Genomic DNA, 17,330 nt, shown 5'->3' with positions numbered 1-17,330 from the left:
TTACGAACTTACCTAACGGAGTAGAGAGACAGGGAGATTCATCCATTTCTTTTCTTCTGGTTCATAGTATACCTACTATACTATAGTTTACTAATAGTACACTAAACATGACAAGAATAGTTAACTAAGTAACTAACTAGTTCGTTGCAGTGACATATTGTACACACCCCAGCTGAAACGAACGCCGGATCCGCAACCGGGCGTGGGCGGAGGCAAAAAAAGAGGATATCGGCTTGGCGACTAAGAACCCTAAAGAAGGATTTAGTGGATATAATCCCACATATCTACTATTAGTATTAGCTAGTTAGATAGTGAAATGCAAGTGTCGGAACGAAAAAGAAAGAAAAAGTGTGTCGTGGCCGTGCTAAGGAGCCCTGCAGTAGCTTAACGTCATAGATGCCAATCAGCTCCCGAGGAACAAGTGTTAGTGGGTGAGTTCAGCTGAGGACTTTCCAGAAGCCAAGTTATGTATCTAAGTTAGTTTAGTGGGTGGGTTTATTTGTTTTTTTTTTTACTGTGGATATGTTATGGTTAGGGTATGATATGAGTATGGGTACGCTGTATATTATTATTATTATTATAGTGATGATGTGATAGGAATCCAGATAGTCCAGTTGGTTCAAGTTAGCTCGAATTCCCCAGTCGATTGCTGTCAGGTTTTAAGTCAGGACACTATGATATTATGGCAGCACTATAATTGAAATACTAATCATCTTCACCCGTTCGTGAAGTACAGCAGGCTGGCGAAATATGCTTAGGTTCATGATCTCCAACCTGAACATCATCATGTGCCTTCTATGCTGGATGATGCTGAAAATCAGTTGAGATTGGATATAGCCTTTCCTCCCCCGGTTTCCTCTGGGCTTATCAACCCCAGGGAAATGCAAAAGCTCTCATGACTCCTCCCTCGATGAGGCATTACCAGAGGTCAGGAACCCCCTCTAGTTGAAGTCAGCCACTTAGCTTCTCTATCAATGGATTTGGTTTTCCGCGGATTGGAGAGATGCAGTCACATCGTGATTCAGAATGAGGGCATGCAAAGGTCAGACAGCAGGATCACACAAGCCACAGGTCTCATGCTGATGTGCTTCCAAGAATCAGTACGAATATAAATATGATTTTGAAATTGTGCCAAAAATTGGATTCTGGGAGAAAATCCAGAAGATTAGCTAAGCAGCCCCTTTCGCAAGCCACACTGCGCCACATTCTTACACCAGAATTCCATCATTGCACCGCCTCATCAACCAGCAGCCAATCATAGGGATTGTTGTTATTTTGGGTACCTACCTATACCTACCTAGGTACCTAATACATTGGATGAAGACAAGCTCCTCTCTCTTCCTCCCCCACCCAGGTTTGTAACTAAATGATATCCCGGACTGACAGCTTCAAAGCAGGCTCCAGAATTATCTCAAAGAACGCTCCCTCTGAGTGAGTACACCATGGCTTTCCCCAAGTTCTTATATGCCGTGTGCATTCTGCTTGTTCTTGCTGCTGCTCTCCTTCTCCATTACATTGGAAGTAACACCCCTCCGTTGCCTACACAGCTCAGGAATCCAACAGCTTTCAAGAACCTATCTACTACTACCCTCCCCATGGCATCCGGGATGAAGACCGTGGCTTATTTTGTCAATTGGGTGAGTGGCTCTTCTTGTCTTTTTATTTATTTTTTTTTTCTCCCACTCTACTGCGAGAAAATATATCCAATGTCAACTCATCATCAAGTAGGCAATCTATGGTCGCAACTATAACCCGCAGGATCTCCCTGCGGATAAGCTCACCCACGTTCTCTATGCATTTGCCAATGTCCGTCCGGATTCGGGCGAAGTGTAAGTGTGCCAATTGAGTTCTGCACTAACACAAGGCTGAACTACTGCACAGCTACCTGTCAGACACCTGGTCCGACATTGAAAAACACTACCCCACTGATTCGTGGAATGATACGGGCAACAATGTCTACGGCTGTGTTAAGCAGCTCTTCCTGTTGAAGAAGCAGAATAGACAACTGAAGGTCCTGCTTTCCATTGGAGGATGGACCTATTCTTCGAACTTTGCCCAGCCGGCCAGTACTGATGCGGGACGCACTACCTTCGCTCAGACTGCTACCAAGCTCGTGACTGACCTTGGTTTTGATGGTATTTCCCCCCCCTCTCCTCTCTCCTTAGAGGCCTGATTGACAAGATGCTGATATTAAATAAGGCATTGATATTGATTGGGAGTATCCCCAGAGTATGTTTGGAACGAATCTTACGCCATAAAAAGGGATTCTAATAAGCTATAGATGACCAACAGGCACAGGACTTGGTGTCCCTCCTCCAGAAGTGTCGTGAGGTATGTTCTACTGCTCCCTTCTTCTAAAAACCCCGATACTAAGCCGTGCAGACACTGGATGCCGCTGCAGGAGCGAATCGCAAGTTCCTCCTGACCATTGCTTGTCCCGCCGGTACGCACACCTCCTATTGACATTGGCGATATGGAATTAACATCTCTAGGCCCTGAAAACTACAACAAGCTTAGACTTCGGGAGATGACGCCCTACTTGGACTTCTACAACCTCATGGCTTACGACTACGCTGGTAGCTGGGATACCAACGCTGGTCACCAGGCAAATCTTTATCCTTCCAGCGATAATGCCCAATCAACCCCATTCTCGACCATCCAGGCCGTGAACCACTACGTCCGAGTTGGAGGCGTGCCATCCTCCAAGATCATCTTGGGTATGCCATTATACGGCCGTGCCTTTACCAACACCGATGGCCCCGGAAGGCCTTTCTCTGGCGTCGGCGAGGGAAGCTGGGAACAGGGTGTATGGGATTACAAGGCTCTTCCACGGCCAGGAGCGACCGAGTACTTGGACACCAACATTGGTGCCTCATGGTCTTATGATGCGTCGACTCGCACTATGATCTCCTACGACACCGTCGGTATGGGTGAGATCAAAGTCAACTTCATTAAGCAGCATCAGCTCGGCGGTGGGATGTGGTGGGAGACAAGCGGTGACAAGGGGGGCAAGACTGCAAATAAAGCAGACGGCAGCCTGATTGGGACCTTTGTTGATGGTATCGGGGGTGTTTCGGTCTTGGATCAGTCTCAGAATGCCATCAGTTATCCCGATAGCCAGTATGATAACATGAGGGCCGGTTTCCCTTAAGACATTGTCGGGTGTTCATTCATTTGTGTCCTTTTTTTTTTTTTTTTTTTTTTTTTTTTAATGCTTGATTTGGTGATGACTGATACCGCAGTTGATAGGCATGCAGTACTGCGTTGTTGGTTGATTTGTACATACTATCTTTCCTACGAAACCTGGTAGATCCCGACTACAATATATATATAATACGGAATATTTTTTTTGGTCTTTTTTTTTGAGAAGATTTTTTCATTCATGTTTTGAGTATATCAAGGCTCTTCTAGAACGATCATAACGCACACGTCCTAAAACCTCCCACGCCAATCCCATGTTACCCCGACACTGCCATCGCTAGACACACACTACCGGAAGTGCAAAAGACTGGCGGGTTCTCCGACCCGAATACGGTCCGTTTACTTGGACTCATCGAAGACGTAGGTGAGGTGGCACTTTCCGCAGTACTGACGGTTCTGCATAGCAGCCATGAAGATACCAGCACCGCACTAGATGAATTGTTAGCTATAGATCCCGAGAATCGAGAAAAAAAAAAAAAGGGATGAAGGGGTGGATATGCATACCTCGGGGGAGGGGCACTCGCGGCGCAGACGCTCGATCTTGCCATCGCCATCAACCTTGTAGTACTTGAGGACAGCGAGCTTGGTCTTCTTGCGCTTGTGCTTGATCTTCTTGGGGGTGGTGTAGACCTTCTTCTTGCGCTTCTTGCCACCACCACGCAGGCGGAGCACAAGGTGCAGGGTCGACTCCTTCTGGATGTTGTAGTCCGAAAGAGTGCGGCCATCCTCGAGCTGCTTACCGGCGAAGATCAGACGCTGCTGGTCAGGGGGGATACCCTCCTTGTCTATTTTTTTTTTTTTTTTTTTTTTTCAATTAGTTTCATGATCTAGAGAAGGAGGGGGGAGAGATTAAAATACGAACCCTGGATCTTGGACTTGACATTGTCAATGGTGTCGGAAGACTCCACCTCGAGGGTGATAGTCTTACCCGTAAGGGTCTTGACGAAGATCTGCATTTTGATGAAGGCCTAGAAATGGAGAGGGGTGGTTAGCTTTCTGCGATGAGGCTTTGGGTGTGTGTGTGTGTGTGTGTCATCTCCGGCGCTCTTTATTTTCCTTTTTTTTTTTTTTTTGCCCTCTTCATTTGTGAAATGCGCAGTCGCAGAGAGAGAAGAGAGTCGGGGTTGAATTATGATAACAATGCGTTTTCTTGGAAGGATATTGAGACTCACCTCGACAAGACTTGTCTTCCTCAACCTTCGTGGAGATCGTGAGGAAGAGATCTTTGAATGTGGAGGGTTGGGTTCGTTAAAATCGGTTGTGTGTGATCACGTGAAGATAAAATCCCCAACTCGGGTTAGTGTAGTTTGTTCGGAGTATCTTGAATCCGAGAGTCATGTGACTGAGCCCGAATCACGGGACTTTGTTGACGCTGATGTCATCAATGCCTTGAATTGAAGGTATCAAACCCGTACTCCGTACTTTCTCCCATAAACCGCCGGCCGCCCTTTCCTGGGAGTAGTTAATAATTGACCGGAGAGGACCTTGATAGGGGTCAATTATTAGTGAACTATTGTGAGGAAAGGGAGATTTATGAGTAATAATGTCTCAAACCCTCACAGGCCACAGACGGGCCGGGGATGCGTAGATTGCATACGGAGGATTGCGAGGCGGGAACCAGGACTAGCTCCTTGCAGAAAAAACGACCAGATCGCGCAGCCTTATTGCGATCGAGCCATCTGTTTCCTCCCCCTCCGTACCTTCGTATTCAGCGGTTAGCCTAGTTGAGCCAGGGCGCCAAAAAAAATGAAAAAAAAAAAATCGATCCACTCTTGCCTGCGCAAATAATCGTCCGATTCCATGCCAAGGGCGCTGGGCGCCTGGAGCTCTGTTGCTGGGCCAACTACCCCCATTGTTGATCTGAACCGTGGATAGCTTCACCAACTCCATCCACCTTTCCCGGGTTCCCACCTCTAAATACCTTAACTTCCTTGGGGATTGCTCTCCATTTACTTCCATCAGATCTTGAGCTTCACTCGTCTAGCAATCGCGCGAGTCGCTTTTGGACCTCGATTGATTTGCATCTTCGTCTTTTTCTTGAGGAGATTAAAGAACAGGCGCAGCCAGCCTTGAGATAGATCCAGCCCGCCGGAAAAAAAGCGGTCTAACGTCTTGATCTTGCCTTTGTTGCGAGGCCTGTCGGCTCTCTTCTCAAACTTCTCCTTCTAGTTTGTGTCCTTCGTTAGGAGTCCACTTACTGACACTGGTACAGGACGGTCTTCGTTTCCCATCTGTTTGGCCCAGCCGGACGGCTAGCGCTGCGTGAGGTCGGTATATTGAAGCCCCATCCAGCCTGTGCAGCATGCATCGGGGGAATATACTTACATATCTGATTTCATAGATCCAACCAAAGTGATCTGTCAACTGCCAGTTTATCAATTCTGCGACGAGTTTCCGTTCGGTGCGAGCACTCTTTGCCCGCCATGTTAGCCAACCCACATAGTGCCGTCCAAGGGCGACACCGACAACATCGCCGGCAAATCTCAACCCCAACCGCTCTCGACGCTGCAAAACCTCCGAGTCTTGCCCCACAAGCTTTGCGCAGATATCACGCCCATCGCCGCGGCCAAAGTCTGGACCAGCGGGCCGTGCAAGCTCAAAGACCACAGCCTGTGCAAGATGGTTCTCATCACATCACTAACCAAACAGTACTTCAACATCAGCCACATATGTCGTTCGCTTCGAATTCAGCCCCGATTTCTGTAACCACTGACTGCCACGCTTTCATCCAAGAAGACTTGCAGGCTCTGAGCAACAGCAATTGTCATGGAAACCAGCAACATATATCCTACATGAACCCAGCCTTTGTGAAAACCGAAGACCAGAGTCTTGATAGCCAGCCTGTCAACGTCAACATCAACCTGAACCTGATTCAACAGCAGCAGCAGCAGCTACACAATGCTAGCCTGGAGTGCAACAACACACTCGTCGGAGGCCAGCTTCTCGACAATGGTGCCTGGGATATCTATAAACACGACAACATTGCTGCGACGATGCAACACAGAGCCAATGCAACAAGTCCCACAAATATGAGGCGACAATCAACCCAGTCGGACGCAAGCAATTCGTACCGTCCACATACTCCCAAGAAAAATACCACACGTAAGCCCCCACTGTGCATGTTAAGTCCGACGACGTCCTATACAGCCGCTGATTGAGTTACAGAATATCTTCCCATTACCCCTGCAACAACACCATTCAGTAAACCAGTAGATATTGCTCAATACGGTGGAGACATGCAAGTAACTCCGGTAAATAGCCAGAATATCGCCACAGCTGGCTCGTCCCAGTCTTCATACATGCAGCGCGCCAAATCCCTTCAAGGAGTGGCTGGGACGACGTTTTCCCAGCCAAAGATTGAGATGCCCTCCCCCCCTAATACAGCGTCATTTTCCATTGATAGTTTTGATTCGTTTGACTACCAGCAGGGTTCCAGTTTCGAGATATCTAAGTCGGAAGATATATCACAAGGCCATTATCCCCCATCTTCAGGGTCTTCGTCTTTCACATCCTCCCCCGAACTCGCAGCCATGCCAAGTGCCGAAGATCATTGTCACACGAAGCACAAGCTCCCAATCTACCCTGCAACGCCTAGCCGTATGAATTCCAGGAAGACGGTAGTAGGCACACCGTCAAGTGCGTCCGTGGTAAAGCCCAAGCTCTCTCCCCGAGTCGCTTCGATCGATAATCTCAACCTTGATGCTCGGGTACATGCCTCGATTAAAGAAACCGGCGTTACCATTGATGAGATTGCCTCTTATATCCACGGACCTGATCCGGCAGACGGGAAATGGGTTTGTCTGCATCCTGGCTGCGAGAGGCGGTTTGGCCGCAAGGAAAACATCAAGTCCCATGTGCAGACTCACCTAGGTGACCGTCAATACAAGTGCGATCATTGCAACAAGTGCTTTGTTCGTGGACATGACCTGAAGCGCCACGCCAAAATTCACACAGGAGACAAGCCATACGAATGCTTATGTGGCAATGTGTTTGCAAGGCACGATGCCTTGACCCGACATCGACAAAGGGGAATGTGCGTTGGCGGCTACAAGGGAATTGTGCGAAAGACGACAAAGCGAGGGCGACCCAAGAAACACCGCCCGGAGATGGAAGAGAGACACGACAAGGCATCTCGAACTCGTCAAAAGATCGCTGAAAAACCGTCATATGATTCCTCCGCGTCGGACACTTCACGAAACACGCCCCCATCAGAGATCTTCGAAAATATGAGTTTGCACGGTTCTAGCTGCGCGGGCGAAATGGTGGCCTTTAGCAATCCTAATTACTCGCTCCCCCCCGAAGTCTTCACTTTCACTCCTCCCGAGTCGCCCAGATACGGCATGGGAAGCAAGTCATCGGCCACCGGAAGCCCGCGATCAGTCACCCCCATCTCCGAAGACGAAATGCTGCCGCTCTCACCGTCCAAACAACCGCTTGAAAGCATTATTGAAGAGACAGGCCTGCCGCTTATTTCCACTGCTTGTTCATTTTCGACGGTTTCAGGTTCAAGCGCCCATGCTCTGTCGTCTCCACACACAGCACCAACCCTAAGCGATGCTTCCCACCCGTCTGACCTTGACATCTTCATGAACCAAGACGCTACCACCAGCTATGGAAAGCACGACTTCGCGGACTTGACTGATCCTGATATGGCAACGTTTCCTGATTATGTGAACACCTCGTCGTTTGATAGTAGCATGGATCTCCTCCCAGGAAAGAGTTTCTCCACAAGTCACCCAATGGGAGATGATTTCTTCTCTTTCCAATTCCACATGGATGAGCAATCATCCGATGTTATGACCAGGGAGTTCTTCATGGACTGAATGAGACCCGAGAAATAGAAAACAACAAAAAAAAACTTTTGAACACGGACTTGATGACGCAATGACCCTGAGGTGATAATGGCTAATGTGGTATATCTTGAAATATATCTTCTTCACGACTTCTGACTATCAACGACTGGAACCATGCTTATGACAACGATTTCTTTTTATAGCATGGCACGATATGAGACTCATGTACAATTCTACGACGACCCCGATTTTGAGCGAACTAAACTGTTTTCTTTTGACGCTTTTGACCCCAAAAATTTCGCGCATTTTGGTTTTCTCTTTCTTTTACCTACCTTCTCGGTGGGTGGGTTTTTTCTCTCCTTCAATGGCACATGTACGACAATTCTGGGACTTTTTTTTCTGCTTCTTTTCTTCTTTCTCTCATCTCTTGAGGGAACTGAACCGCTTAATAGACCGGAGTCTTGCTTTTCTTTTCTTTTTTGTTTTTCTTTACAGGCCGTCCTTTCCTTTGTTCTTCATGCTTAATGTTGATGATGCTTGATATTCCTTGATATTTGTCTTTCCACCCTATCTTTGCTTGCTTATGATGTTTACGTTTTTTTTATGTTTCAAGACTCTACCTATGGAGAGAGCCAAAGGAGCAGAGCATTGTATTGTGATTTCGATGCTTTCAGGCCCAATCCTTGGGAAGTTGTCTGTTGGCCTGTACTCTAGATTACGAATGAGATCCACTGGCGATATCTACCTCTCTTTTCCTCTTTGCTATTGCAACTCCTCTATGCGTAATTAGTTGTACACCATTTCTTTATATATTCTCTATTTGTCTAAGTTGTCCCAAGTAGTAAATAAGCAAGTATATCGTAGACAATGAACATGAACCCGGAACCAAAGCCAATACAAAAAAAACAGAAAGCAAGAAACCAATGCGAATTAGAGGATGAATACATTGAGATACTAATCTCAATGACCCCCTCTCCAAGTAATTGCCAACTCAATGGGGTGGTTGTCCTCGGAAGCGAAGATATCGCTCTGCACTGTGCCCTTTGGTGCTTTGTCGGCGAAGAAACTCGTGTTTCCGCGGTAAGAGAGTTTGCCGTCCTCGAGCTGCGCATTCAATATTAGTAACGAGAAATATAGATATATACATAAATGTGAAAAAAAAAAAATTATAGGTCTTAAGAGTGGAATAGAATAGAACTTACACTGAACTCCATTGGAGATGAGATATGGGGACCGCAGGTGAACATATCCTCTTCGATTGCGCAGATTCCTCGGCGCGATTCGAGCGTGAATGTATCGTCTGTCCAAGAGTTTATCAGGTTAGATGGGGAAGGTGGGAAGGGAAAGGGGGCGAATAACGCACCAGTTACTTTCTTCCCTCGGAAGGTTGCGCATGTGCCGGATGTGTACCATGTTCCGCGGCTGATTATACAGCCTCGTTGAGTGCCCATCGCTGAAACCATGAGATTTCCTCTTCCAAGAAAAGGAATCCCGGGGGGGTTTGTTGGTTCGGAAGGGTGTCGGGTTGTAGTGGGTTCGTGGCCGGGCCTCTTGCGGGGGGTCTTTGGTTGATAGATGATGCCTGTGCTGGGGCAGTTGGATGTTTGGCCGTCTAGAAGCGATGGATTGTTAGTATTCTGTTATGAGAATGGAGGATAATATAGAGAAAGATAGATGGGTCTAGTTGGTAGGACAGACCTGGTTCAGATGCCACGAATTTCCCAGTTTGCAGGGGTCCTTGAACATTGTAGTAGTACCATACTTCGTTTAGATGGTGGGATCGGCATCGAATTGTGACGGTAGCCCCGTGCTCCTTAGATAGGGTATCTTCGATCTCACTACGGGTGTATGTCTCGGTGTGCGAGGGTACAATGCCTGCATTGGCTAATGTCTAGTCCAGTTAGCATATTTAAGAACTTGGGTATGTGTGTGTGTGTGTGTGTGTGTGTGTGTGTGTGTGTGTGTGTGAAATAGCTACTTTGGCTGTAGGCCAAGGGTAGGGGAGACGTACTTTGTAAGTAGGCAAGCCACGGAACAGCTCGACTGCTTTGTCGAAGTAGTCAACAACTTCCTCTTGTGGAAAGTAGTCGGAGTAGCAATGGGTCTCGAGCGTGCTGACGCAGGTACCGTGCTTGTTCCATTCGTGTTCCCAAAGGTGCGCGTCATCGCCTTTCCAATCCTTCCAGTACATGGTCATCTCATCCAAGAGGTCTCTTCGACCGGCGTCAACCAGAATCAGAGAGATATTACTGTATTTTCTAGTTGAATCACAGAACTGATCAAAGCCTCCATTACAGTGATCTGGCCTAGACATATGATTGAAGTATTAGAAAAGGAATTGTAATCCAAGTGCCTTGTTGAGTAGCAGAGGTAGGCCTGTGATACGATCTTGGGGTATCTGATTAGAGCTCACCAGAGTCCATGAATAGTCCAGGAATCCTCCGGTCCAATCGCTGGATCAGCATCCCAGAACTGTGTTTGGAGCATTTGACCTCCTGGATAGTTAAAACAGCATGTATCCTGGCCATGATAGCTGGTCTTGCAGCTAAGCTCTGCCCGAGGGCATTGCTGATATGTATGAGCTGGTGGGCTCAATTCAGGATTGGAAATAGACGAGAGGCCTAGAGAGCCCGTTATGGTCCTCAGGATTTGCTGAGGCCCAGGGATACTATCGAGTAACCCTTGCTCCATTAGGCTTCTTGGAGGTACCTGGGGGGGTGCTGAGTCAACTTGGGCTGATTGTGGACAGGGTCTTTGGCCTGCAGTAACTTGAGAACTGCTGGTGGTTTCCAAGGTCACAGCAATTTCTCCAATGATAAAAAATGTAGATATTTTAGAGAAACAAATTAATTGAGATGCTTTAAAATGATTAAGAGCTCAAGGCAGCTCTTGGATTGTGGTGGTTACCTGCACGTGCAATGCGCGTCATATGACTGACCGCAAGACGTCACATGGCATCCGTCTGCTGATAAGAGCTTATCAGGGGAGCACGTGTTAGTAGAGTCAGCCGCCGAAGGAAGAAGAACTAAATCCCAACTTTGGAATGTTTCGTTTTATTCTAATAAGAGTAGGGGGTATAATATATAACAAGAAAATAGACGTGCAACATCAAGGAGAGGATCATGTCATAATAATATACATGGATGGAGAATATTCATGCGTTGCTAGCCTTCCCTTCTGCAGACGCTTGCTCCTGGGCCCGTTCTTTCCAGAGCCGAAGAACTTCAAAGCCAACCTCGACAGCAATAAGTAAGATGATGATCCATTCTAGTCGGAGGCCATGTGTCTCACTCAATCTCTCTCGGAGAACGCTGGCTATCTCCTGTGCATAGTCCATTTTCTCATTCAACAGCTTGATACGAATGCCTACATCGAGTGCTCGCCCTACCTGCTCATAGTATCCTTCAAGTCCAAGTTCATGCCGACTATCCCAGAAAATATCCGGGAGAGAGTCTGTGAGTTCTGAATAGAGATTTAGCTGCGCACGAACGCTAAGTAGCTGGCCCGTTTTTCGAAGAATGAAGTCTCTTGTGAAAGGAAGGCGGGATCCTCGAGACAGAAGTGTCGGAATTGCTCTCGTAGATTCAAAGTAATTGGAAAGCAGCGTTTCTAGCACAGCAAGCTTTGTGCTTCGGGCCAGCCCAGAAGAAAATGCGACCTTCGTTAAGACTGTATTCACGGACTGGTGACCGGGCGGTTGCGGCTCCGCAAGCTCCATACTCGGCTTGGTCCCAAGAATAATGGTATCGCCTTTAATGCTGCTGTTTTCTCGTTGCGTATCCTCGACGTACTCGAGGTCTTCCGTTTCCAGGTGATCAATGTGGGCTCCTTCAGCTGCTGGAAGTAGCGTTCTGGTTGCCAAAAAAGACGTAAATCCTTCAGGAAGTGCCCACGCGACGACCGTCCCAGAAGGGAAGACAAAGATATCGCCGACCTCGTCCGAGGATAGACCGGTGGTGTTAGGATTGCTGACTCGCCGGATGGAGTCTAGAGGAACTTGAATATGGACAACCTGAGGGTATAGGCCTGTTGCTAAGGGGTCTGGTTCGTAGCCTTTCTCCTGAAGGATGTCTCTGACTATGCGAATATTGAATTGCTCGGCTACGGCGTAGGCAGTGACTGCCTTGTAGTAAAGGTACAAGTTAGTGAGGAACTGCACAGAATTATGCGGGATCCAAACCTTCGTTTGATATAGCCCATGCTCTTTCAGCTGTGCTTTTGATATAAACCCATCCTTCGATCTTTGGGCCTCTACTGCAACTCTTCGTAATGAAGTCGGTGCCGCGGGTGACCTTCCACCCCTCCTTTTCTGCTTGTGAAGTTCTTGTTGTGATTCATCGGCGGTATCACCAACTGCTGACTGCTTCTGGGAGAGGAATGCATTGGAGGAGAAGAAATCCTTTCGACGAGGGAGGCTCAATGGGGATGATGCATGGAGATGCTGGCTTCGGGGCTGTCTGAGAAGCCGAGTTGCTACCGGCCGTTTGCAAATTGAAGAGACAAACGGTCGCGCGAACATGGTAATAGCGACCGTGAGAAGGGAAAGAAAGCAGGAATCTCAGCGCATCTCATAATAGATTGTAAATTATCCTGAAATCAGAGGATCTGTAAGGTCGACGCGGACTCTCCGGTGTTCATCGGATAGTGAAGCGAAAGAAGCCGAAGCCGAAAAAAGCGGCGACACAGCGGGCTGCTTAGTCAGAAACGATCCCCTCAACGCGGTTAGTTTAGGAACTACCCCAGGTCCAGGAGCTCGACCATCCATGTCATGATCCTTCCCTCCGTCGTCTCTGTTTAGAGCTAGAGCTTTACTTGAAGGTACGTAAAAGCCTCTCGCCATGGACGCGCCTGGCGCGACAGAGGCTTTGGAGAGCTCCCGCCAGGATACTCCGGACCAGGATGCCCCTGCCCGATCTACCCCCCGACAGAGTCCGCGGCCACAGACCGAGGCCGAAGACATTAATGACGACCACGACTACGATCACGATCACGACGAAGACTCGACTGAAACAGAAGTAGGACCAAGAGGGGATGAGAGTGAGGGGGAGGAAGAGGAAGATGATGAGCCGCACCTGAAGTATGAATATTTGACCAAGCAATTGGGCGCCGTTTATCGGAACGGAGATGCAACAAGCTCCTTCCTCGCCGCTGGAGACAAACTAGTATGGGATTTCCTATTGCGCATGCTCTGCATAATGCTGATAAAAATTTAGATAATTGGAACGCATAACGGGAATATTGTAGGTGGCTCACGAATATTACAAAGCTTCACAAACTAATCTTCGACAGCATGTACTGTCCTTACCTTTATTTCGATCCCTTCGCGTATACCATGCACATTCTGCAAGCGTTACATCGATTTCGATTTCGCCGTTCCCCCCTCCTCTGCCTAATTTGAAGCATGATCTTTCTAGTAGATTTGCCGAAGACCAAGGAGCGCCCGCAAAACCGTTATCCAGCGGAGGTAGTATCCGAGGTCCATCCAAGCCAGGCCCTCAAGCCGTTCTTCCGGCAATTCCTTCGAACTCCATATATGTTGCAACCTCCTCAATCGATGGAAACGTATGTGTTGCATCGTTAGTGGATAAGAAGGATATTCTTTTGCGAAATTTCGGTCGGCCGGTCCAGGCAGTCGCTCTTTCACCAGAGTACAAGAGCGATCGGTCATTCTTGTCGGGAGGACGAGCAGGGGATTTAATTCTCACTACTGGAGGCCGGGTTGGCGTAACTACCAATTCTACGACAATGGGAGGTGCAGCGGCTGCTGCTTCAAACTGGTTTGGTGCTCTTGGACTGGGGCCCAACACTGGAAAGGACACTGTATTGCACAGTGGCGAAGGAACTATTAGCACAATTAAATGGTCGCTTTCCGGAAAGTATGTGGCTTGGGTTAATGAAGAAGGGATCAAAATTATGCGATCAAACCTCCATTTAGATTCTGCTGATTCAGAATTCGCATGGAAACGTATCAGCCACACGGATCGTCCCAATCGTCCCGGATGGGAGGAGATGGCCAGTGTTTGGAAAGCTCGTGCTGAATGGGTGGACGAAACTGCCTTGGAACATGACGCAATGTTAGAAGGCAAAGGAGAAGCAGAAGTTGATGAGCCGTCAACCCCAACCCAATCTACAGTGATCAAGGAAAGGTTGGAAAAACTGGTAGTAGGCTGGGGGGGCACCGTGTGGGTAATCCATGTCTACCCTGATCGGCCGAACAAGAGCAATAAAGACCAGAAAATTGGATCAGTTGAAGTTGCTACCATGTAAGTTTCATAAGACAAATAGTATAACAGATACTAACCTACTTCTAGACTCCGAACGGACTGTATTATATCTGGAATTTCGCTATATACACCTAGCCTCCTGGTTGTCCTCGCGTACATGGAGGCAGAAAATGATTCACCGGACCAGCATGGAAGCCAAGATGGGGCTCACATTGGTGCACGTCGCCGACCACAAGGGCTAGAGCCTGAGCTTCGAATTATTGACATTGAAAGCAAAGAGGAGCTCAGTGCCGACACTTTGTCGGTTAACCGCCATCAGAGCCTTACGTCGTCGGACTACCACTTGTGTGTTTTGCCCCCTTGGAAAATGAACGTCCCTGTTTCGCAGCGCGGAGCACTGGAAACCCTGGGAACTGGTCTTTGGGATGCTACAATGTATCCTGCACGGTTGTTTAGTTCAGCTGCGAGCATCCGCAGTACTGCGAGCAGTGGAGACAAGGCTTCTAGTAGGGCACCAAGTACCTTTGCATCACGGCGACTTCCTCCTCATGAGCCTCTCTCGAAAGAAGTGCAGGAGGTTGCAGAGAGCACAGGTGCTAAGATATTTGTTCATAGTCCTTATGATTGCGTTGTTGCCCTTAGAAGAAGCCTTTCAGATCATTTGGCATGGCTTAACGACCATGGCAGGTACGATGAAGCTTGGAGGCTTCTCGATGAACATCCTGAAGCAGCAGGGCCAATAAGTGAGGGCGGAGACAGCATGTCCATAACCCAGGGGGGGAGAGCTCAAAGTCTGGTCGATTTATTTGCCGACGATATGTCCTCGGTAACAGCCACAGACCGTGGTAGTATCTCGGCTGCGGAGTTGGAAAAACGTCGCATTGGTGAGCTTTGGATAGAGCAGCTCTGCGGGGGGGGTAAATGGCAGGAGGCTGCTGGAGTTTGCGCGAAGGCTATAAATACTACACCAAGATGGGAACACTGGGCCTGGTTATTCATCAAGAAAGACAAGTTCGATGAAATTTCAGCTGTTCTTCCTACTGATATACACCCACCTTTATCCTCCACGATTTACCAAGCCATCCTGGAACACTATATCACAGAAGACCGGCAAAAGTTTAGTGGCTTTATAGACTCCTGGCCATTTGACCTGTTCGACGTCGAAGATTTGACCGCAACCGTCGAGGAACAACTCGAACCTAAAACCGTGGCTCCCGATACAAATGACTGGCAAGTCCTGACCAGGTGCCTTGCTAAACTGTACCTAGCTGGCGGTCATTACAGTGAAGCATTGCGCTGCTATATTCGGCTTCAAGATGCAGACACTGCGATGGCTCTGATCAAAGATCACAGGCTTCTAGATGCGCTTTCAGACGACATTCCCGCATTTATCATGATTCGCGTATCGAAGGAGCAAATGAAGTCAGCACCTATTTCCGAACTCGAAGAAGTCACTGCTGAACCTATTAAACTGCTGGTCAGTGAGGCACACACGGGAATTGTCCCACCAGCTATCGTTATCGAGCAATTGCAGACGGCTAACAAATCCCTGTTTCTCTTCTTCTATTTACGAGCTCTTTGGCGAGGAGAATTCCTTCCTCACGGTGCTGAAAAGCCTCGGCGGGGGCGTAGTACGAGAGATGCAGCGAGCAAATTAGCGGCCGATGAAGGAAAAGCACTTATTGATCGGTTTGCGGATACAGCTGCGGAACTCTTTGCGGAGTATGACCGTCCCTTACTCATGGAGTTCTTGCAGACTAGCATCTCATACTCTTTTGATAAAGCCGTGGCTATCTGTGAACAACGCCATTTCACGCAGGAGCTCATCTACCTCTTGTCAAAAACGGGACAGACAAAGAGAGCCTTGAATCTCATTCTCTCTGACTTGAAAGACGTATCCCAGGCTATCTCATTTGCTAAATCCCAGGATGATCCAGATCTTTGGGAGGACCTGGTCGACTATTCTATGGACAAACCCCGTTTCATTCATGGTCTGCTCGTAGAAGCTGGAACCTCCATCGACCCGATTAAACTTGTCCGTCGTATTCCCAGCGGACTCGAGATCGAAGGTCTTAGGGAGGGCCTTACGCGATTGCTGCGCGAGCACGACCTCCAGGCAATCATATGTCAAGGGGCCGCCAAGGTACTCCAGAGCGAAGTTGCAGTTGGCATGGACACCCTGCGTAGCGGCCAACGACGAGGAATCAAATTCAACGTTGTCGAAGAGAAGCCTGCGGGGCCTGAGGCTGAAGCTGAGGCCGTAGCTGACAACGACGAGACAAAGGAGGCAGCTGGCGGGAAGACATCCAACTCACCCTCACCACAGGCTGGAAGGTGCGCAGGTTGTCACCGTCCTTTCCGTGCTAATGGTAAGTGACACACACACACACACACACTCTCTCTCTCTCTCTCTCTCCTTTCATAACCAACTATATCACCCCACTTTCTTCGATTACATCATCTTCATCCATCCCCACCCTCCCTTATCCCTTAGGTACTCCATCAAGAAACGGCTGGCTATGTATACTAACACAACCCCCCGCTTCCCATTTAGAAAAAGAAATCCTCGTCGCCTTTGCCTGCGGCCACGCATTTCATTTATCCCACGTCCATTCACCCGGATCGCTCTCTGCCATCCACACCCCGGCCGAGTCAGCCATCCACACCCCGAGGCCTCTTTCCCCATCCCGCACGCCAGCCCTAGATGAAATTTCGCTCTCCGGTTCCCGAACTGTCGGTCCAAAGGTAACCACCGCGCGCCTTTTGCGTGATAGGGTCGGTGGTGGGTGCCGCATATGCGCTTTGGCCAAGGAGATTGAGGCTCTTGGGGATTCGGAGGTGTAGACAGACTACCACCCAGATCATTTTGGTCCTTTCTTGTCCGATAACGCGGGGTTGGCTGTTGATTGTCAAATATATTTGTTCAGTGGGTGTAAGTGTCGGTCGTGCTGGGGCGTCTGGGCCTTTTGACTTTTTGAGATAGATTGTGCTTTTATCTTTATCTGGTGTGCTGGTGGTCCCGCTCAGCAGTCCGTATATAATACGACTTGAAAAGGGCGATATATGTGATTTATACGAAGATACCCATGAGAATACCATTTAACACGCACCT

The 17,330-nt window shown here is 48.4% G+C and overlaps 6 protein-coding genes across 6 annotated transcripts; 3 read left to right on the top strand and 3 right to left on the bottom strand.

Moving 5' to 3' along the window:
- Positions 1-1,344: 1,344 nt before the first annotated feature.
- P175DRAFT_0500657 (glycoside hydrolase family 18 protein) lies at positions 1,345-3,182 on the top strand. Its single transcript, XM_040896998.1, has 7 exons — positions 1,345-1,637; positions 1,729-1,829; positions 1,882-2,135; positions 2,200-2,229; positions 2,282-2,331; positions 2,383-2,443; positions 2,493-3,182. The coding sequence occupies exons 1-7, from the start codon at positions 1,443-1,445 to the stop codon at positions 3,149-3,151; spliced, it is 1,350 nt and encodes a 449-aa protein (XP_040753173.1). The 5' UTR covers positions 1,345-1,442; the 3' UTR covers positions 3,152-3,182.
- Positions 3,183-3,540: 358 nt separating this feature from the next.
- P175DRAFT_0435185 (ubiquitin-ribosomal 40S subunit protein eS31 fusion protein) lies at positions 3,541-4,157 on the bottom strand (the record flags this gene model as incomplete). Its single annotated transcript, XM_040893714.1, has 3 exons — positions 3,541-3,630; positions 3,706-3,986; positions 4,064-4,157. The coding sequence occupies 3 exons, from the start codon at positions 4,155-4,157 to the stop codon at positions 3,541-3,543; spliced, it is 465 nt and encodes a 154-aa protein (XP_040753172.1).
- Positions 4,158-5,355: 1,198 nt separating this feature from the next.
- Positions 5,356-8,360, top strand: ace2 (putative C2H2 transcription factor (Swi5)). Its single transcript, XM_040892569.1, has 4 exons — positions 5,356-5,468; positions 5,543-6,303; positions 6,367-8,214; positions 8,334-8,360. The coding sequence occupies exons 2-3, from the start codon at positions 5,625-5,627 to the stop codon at positions 8,022-8,024; spliced, it is 2,337 nt and encodes a 778-aa protein (XP_040753171.1). The 5' UTR covers positions 5,356-5,468; positions 5,543-5,624; the 3' UTR covers positions 8,025-8,214; positions 8,334-8,360.
- A 532-nt stretch (positions 8,361-8,892) lies between these two features.
- On the bottom strand, positions 8,893-10,856 carry P175DRAFT_0515837 (T2 family ribonuclease). Its single transcript, XM_040898879.1, has 6 exons — positions 10,408-10,856; positions 10,006-10,300; positions 9,693-9,885; positions 9,358-9,606; positions 9,197-9,294; positions 8,893-9,098 (listed from the first exon to the last, which is right to left on the bottom strand). Exons 1-6 carry the CDS (start codon positions 10,683-10,685, stop codon positions 8,955-8,957), a joined length of 1,257 nt encoding a protein of 418 aa, XP_040753170.1. The 5' UTR covers positions 10,686-10,856; the 3' UTR covers positions 8,893-8,954.
- Positions 10,857-11,026: 170 nt separating this feature from the next.
- On the bottom strand, positions 11,027-12,625 carry P175DRAFT_0456764 (RMD1 family protein). The gene is made up of 2 exons (XM_040894637.1): positions 12,175-12,625; positions 11,027-12,117 (listed from the first exon to the last, which is right to left on the bottom strand). Exons 1-2 carry the CDS (start codon positions 12,511-12,513, stop codon positions 11,149-11,151), a joined length of 1,308 nt encoding a protein of 435 aa, XP_040753169.1. The 5' UTR covers positions 12,514-12,625; the 3' UTR covers positions 11,027-11,148.
- A 135-nt stretch (positions 12,626-12,760) lies between these two features.
- P175DRAFT_0456761 (CLH domain-containing protein) lies at positions 12,761-17,326 on the top strand. The gene is made up of 5 exons (XM_040894636.1): positions 12,761-13,156; positions 13,208-13,234; positions 13,284-14,257; positions 14,306-16,587; positions 16,773-17,326. Exons 1-5 carry the CDS (start codon positions 12,833-12,835, stop codon positions 17,060-17,062), a joined length of 3,897 nt encoding a protein of 1,298 aa, XP_040753168.1. The 5' UTR covers positions 12,761-12,832; the 3' UTR covers positions 17,063-17,326.
- Positions 17,327-17,330: the final 4 nt, after the last annotated feature.

This window comes from Aspergillus ochraceoroseus (assembly GCF_002846915.1).
Source record: "Aspergillus ochraceoroseus IBT 24754 chromosome Unknown P175scaffold_3, whole genome shotgun sequence".
Classification (NCBI taxonomy): domain Eukaryota; kingdom Fungi; phylum Ascomycota; class Eurotiomycetes; order Eurotiales; family Aspergillaceae; genus Aspergillus; species Aspergillus ochraceoroseus.
Note: the sequence above shows the minus strand (reverse complement) of the source record. Positions and strands in the feature narration are given on the sequence as shown.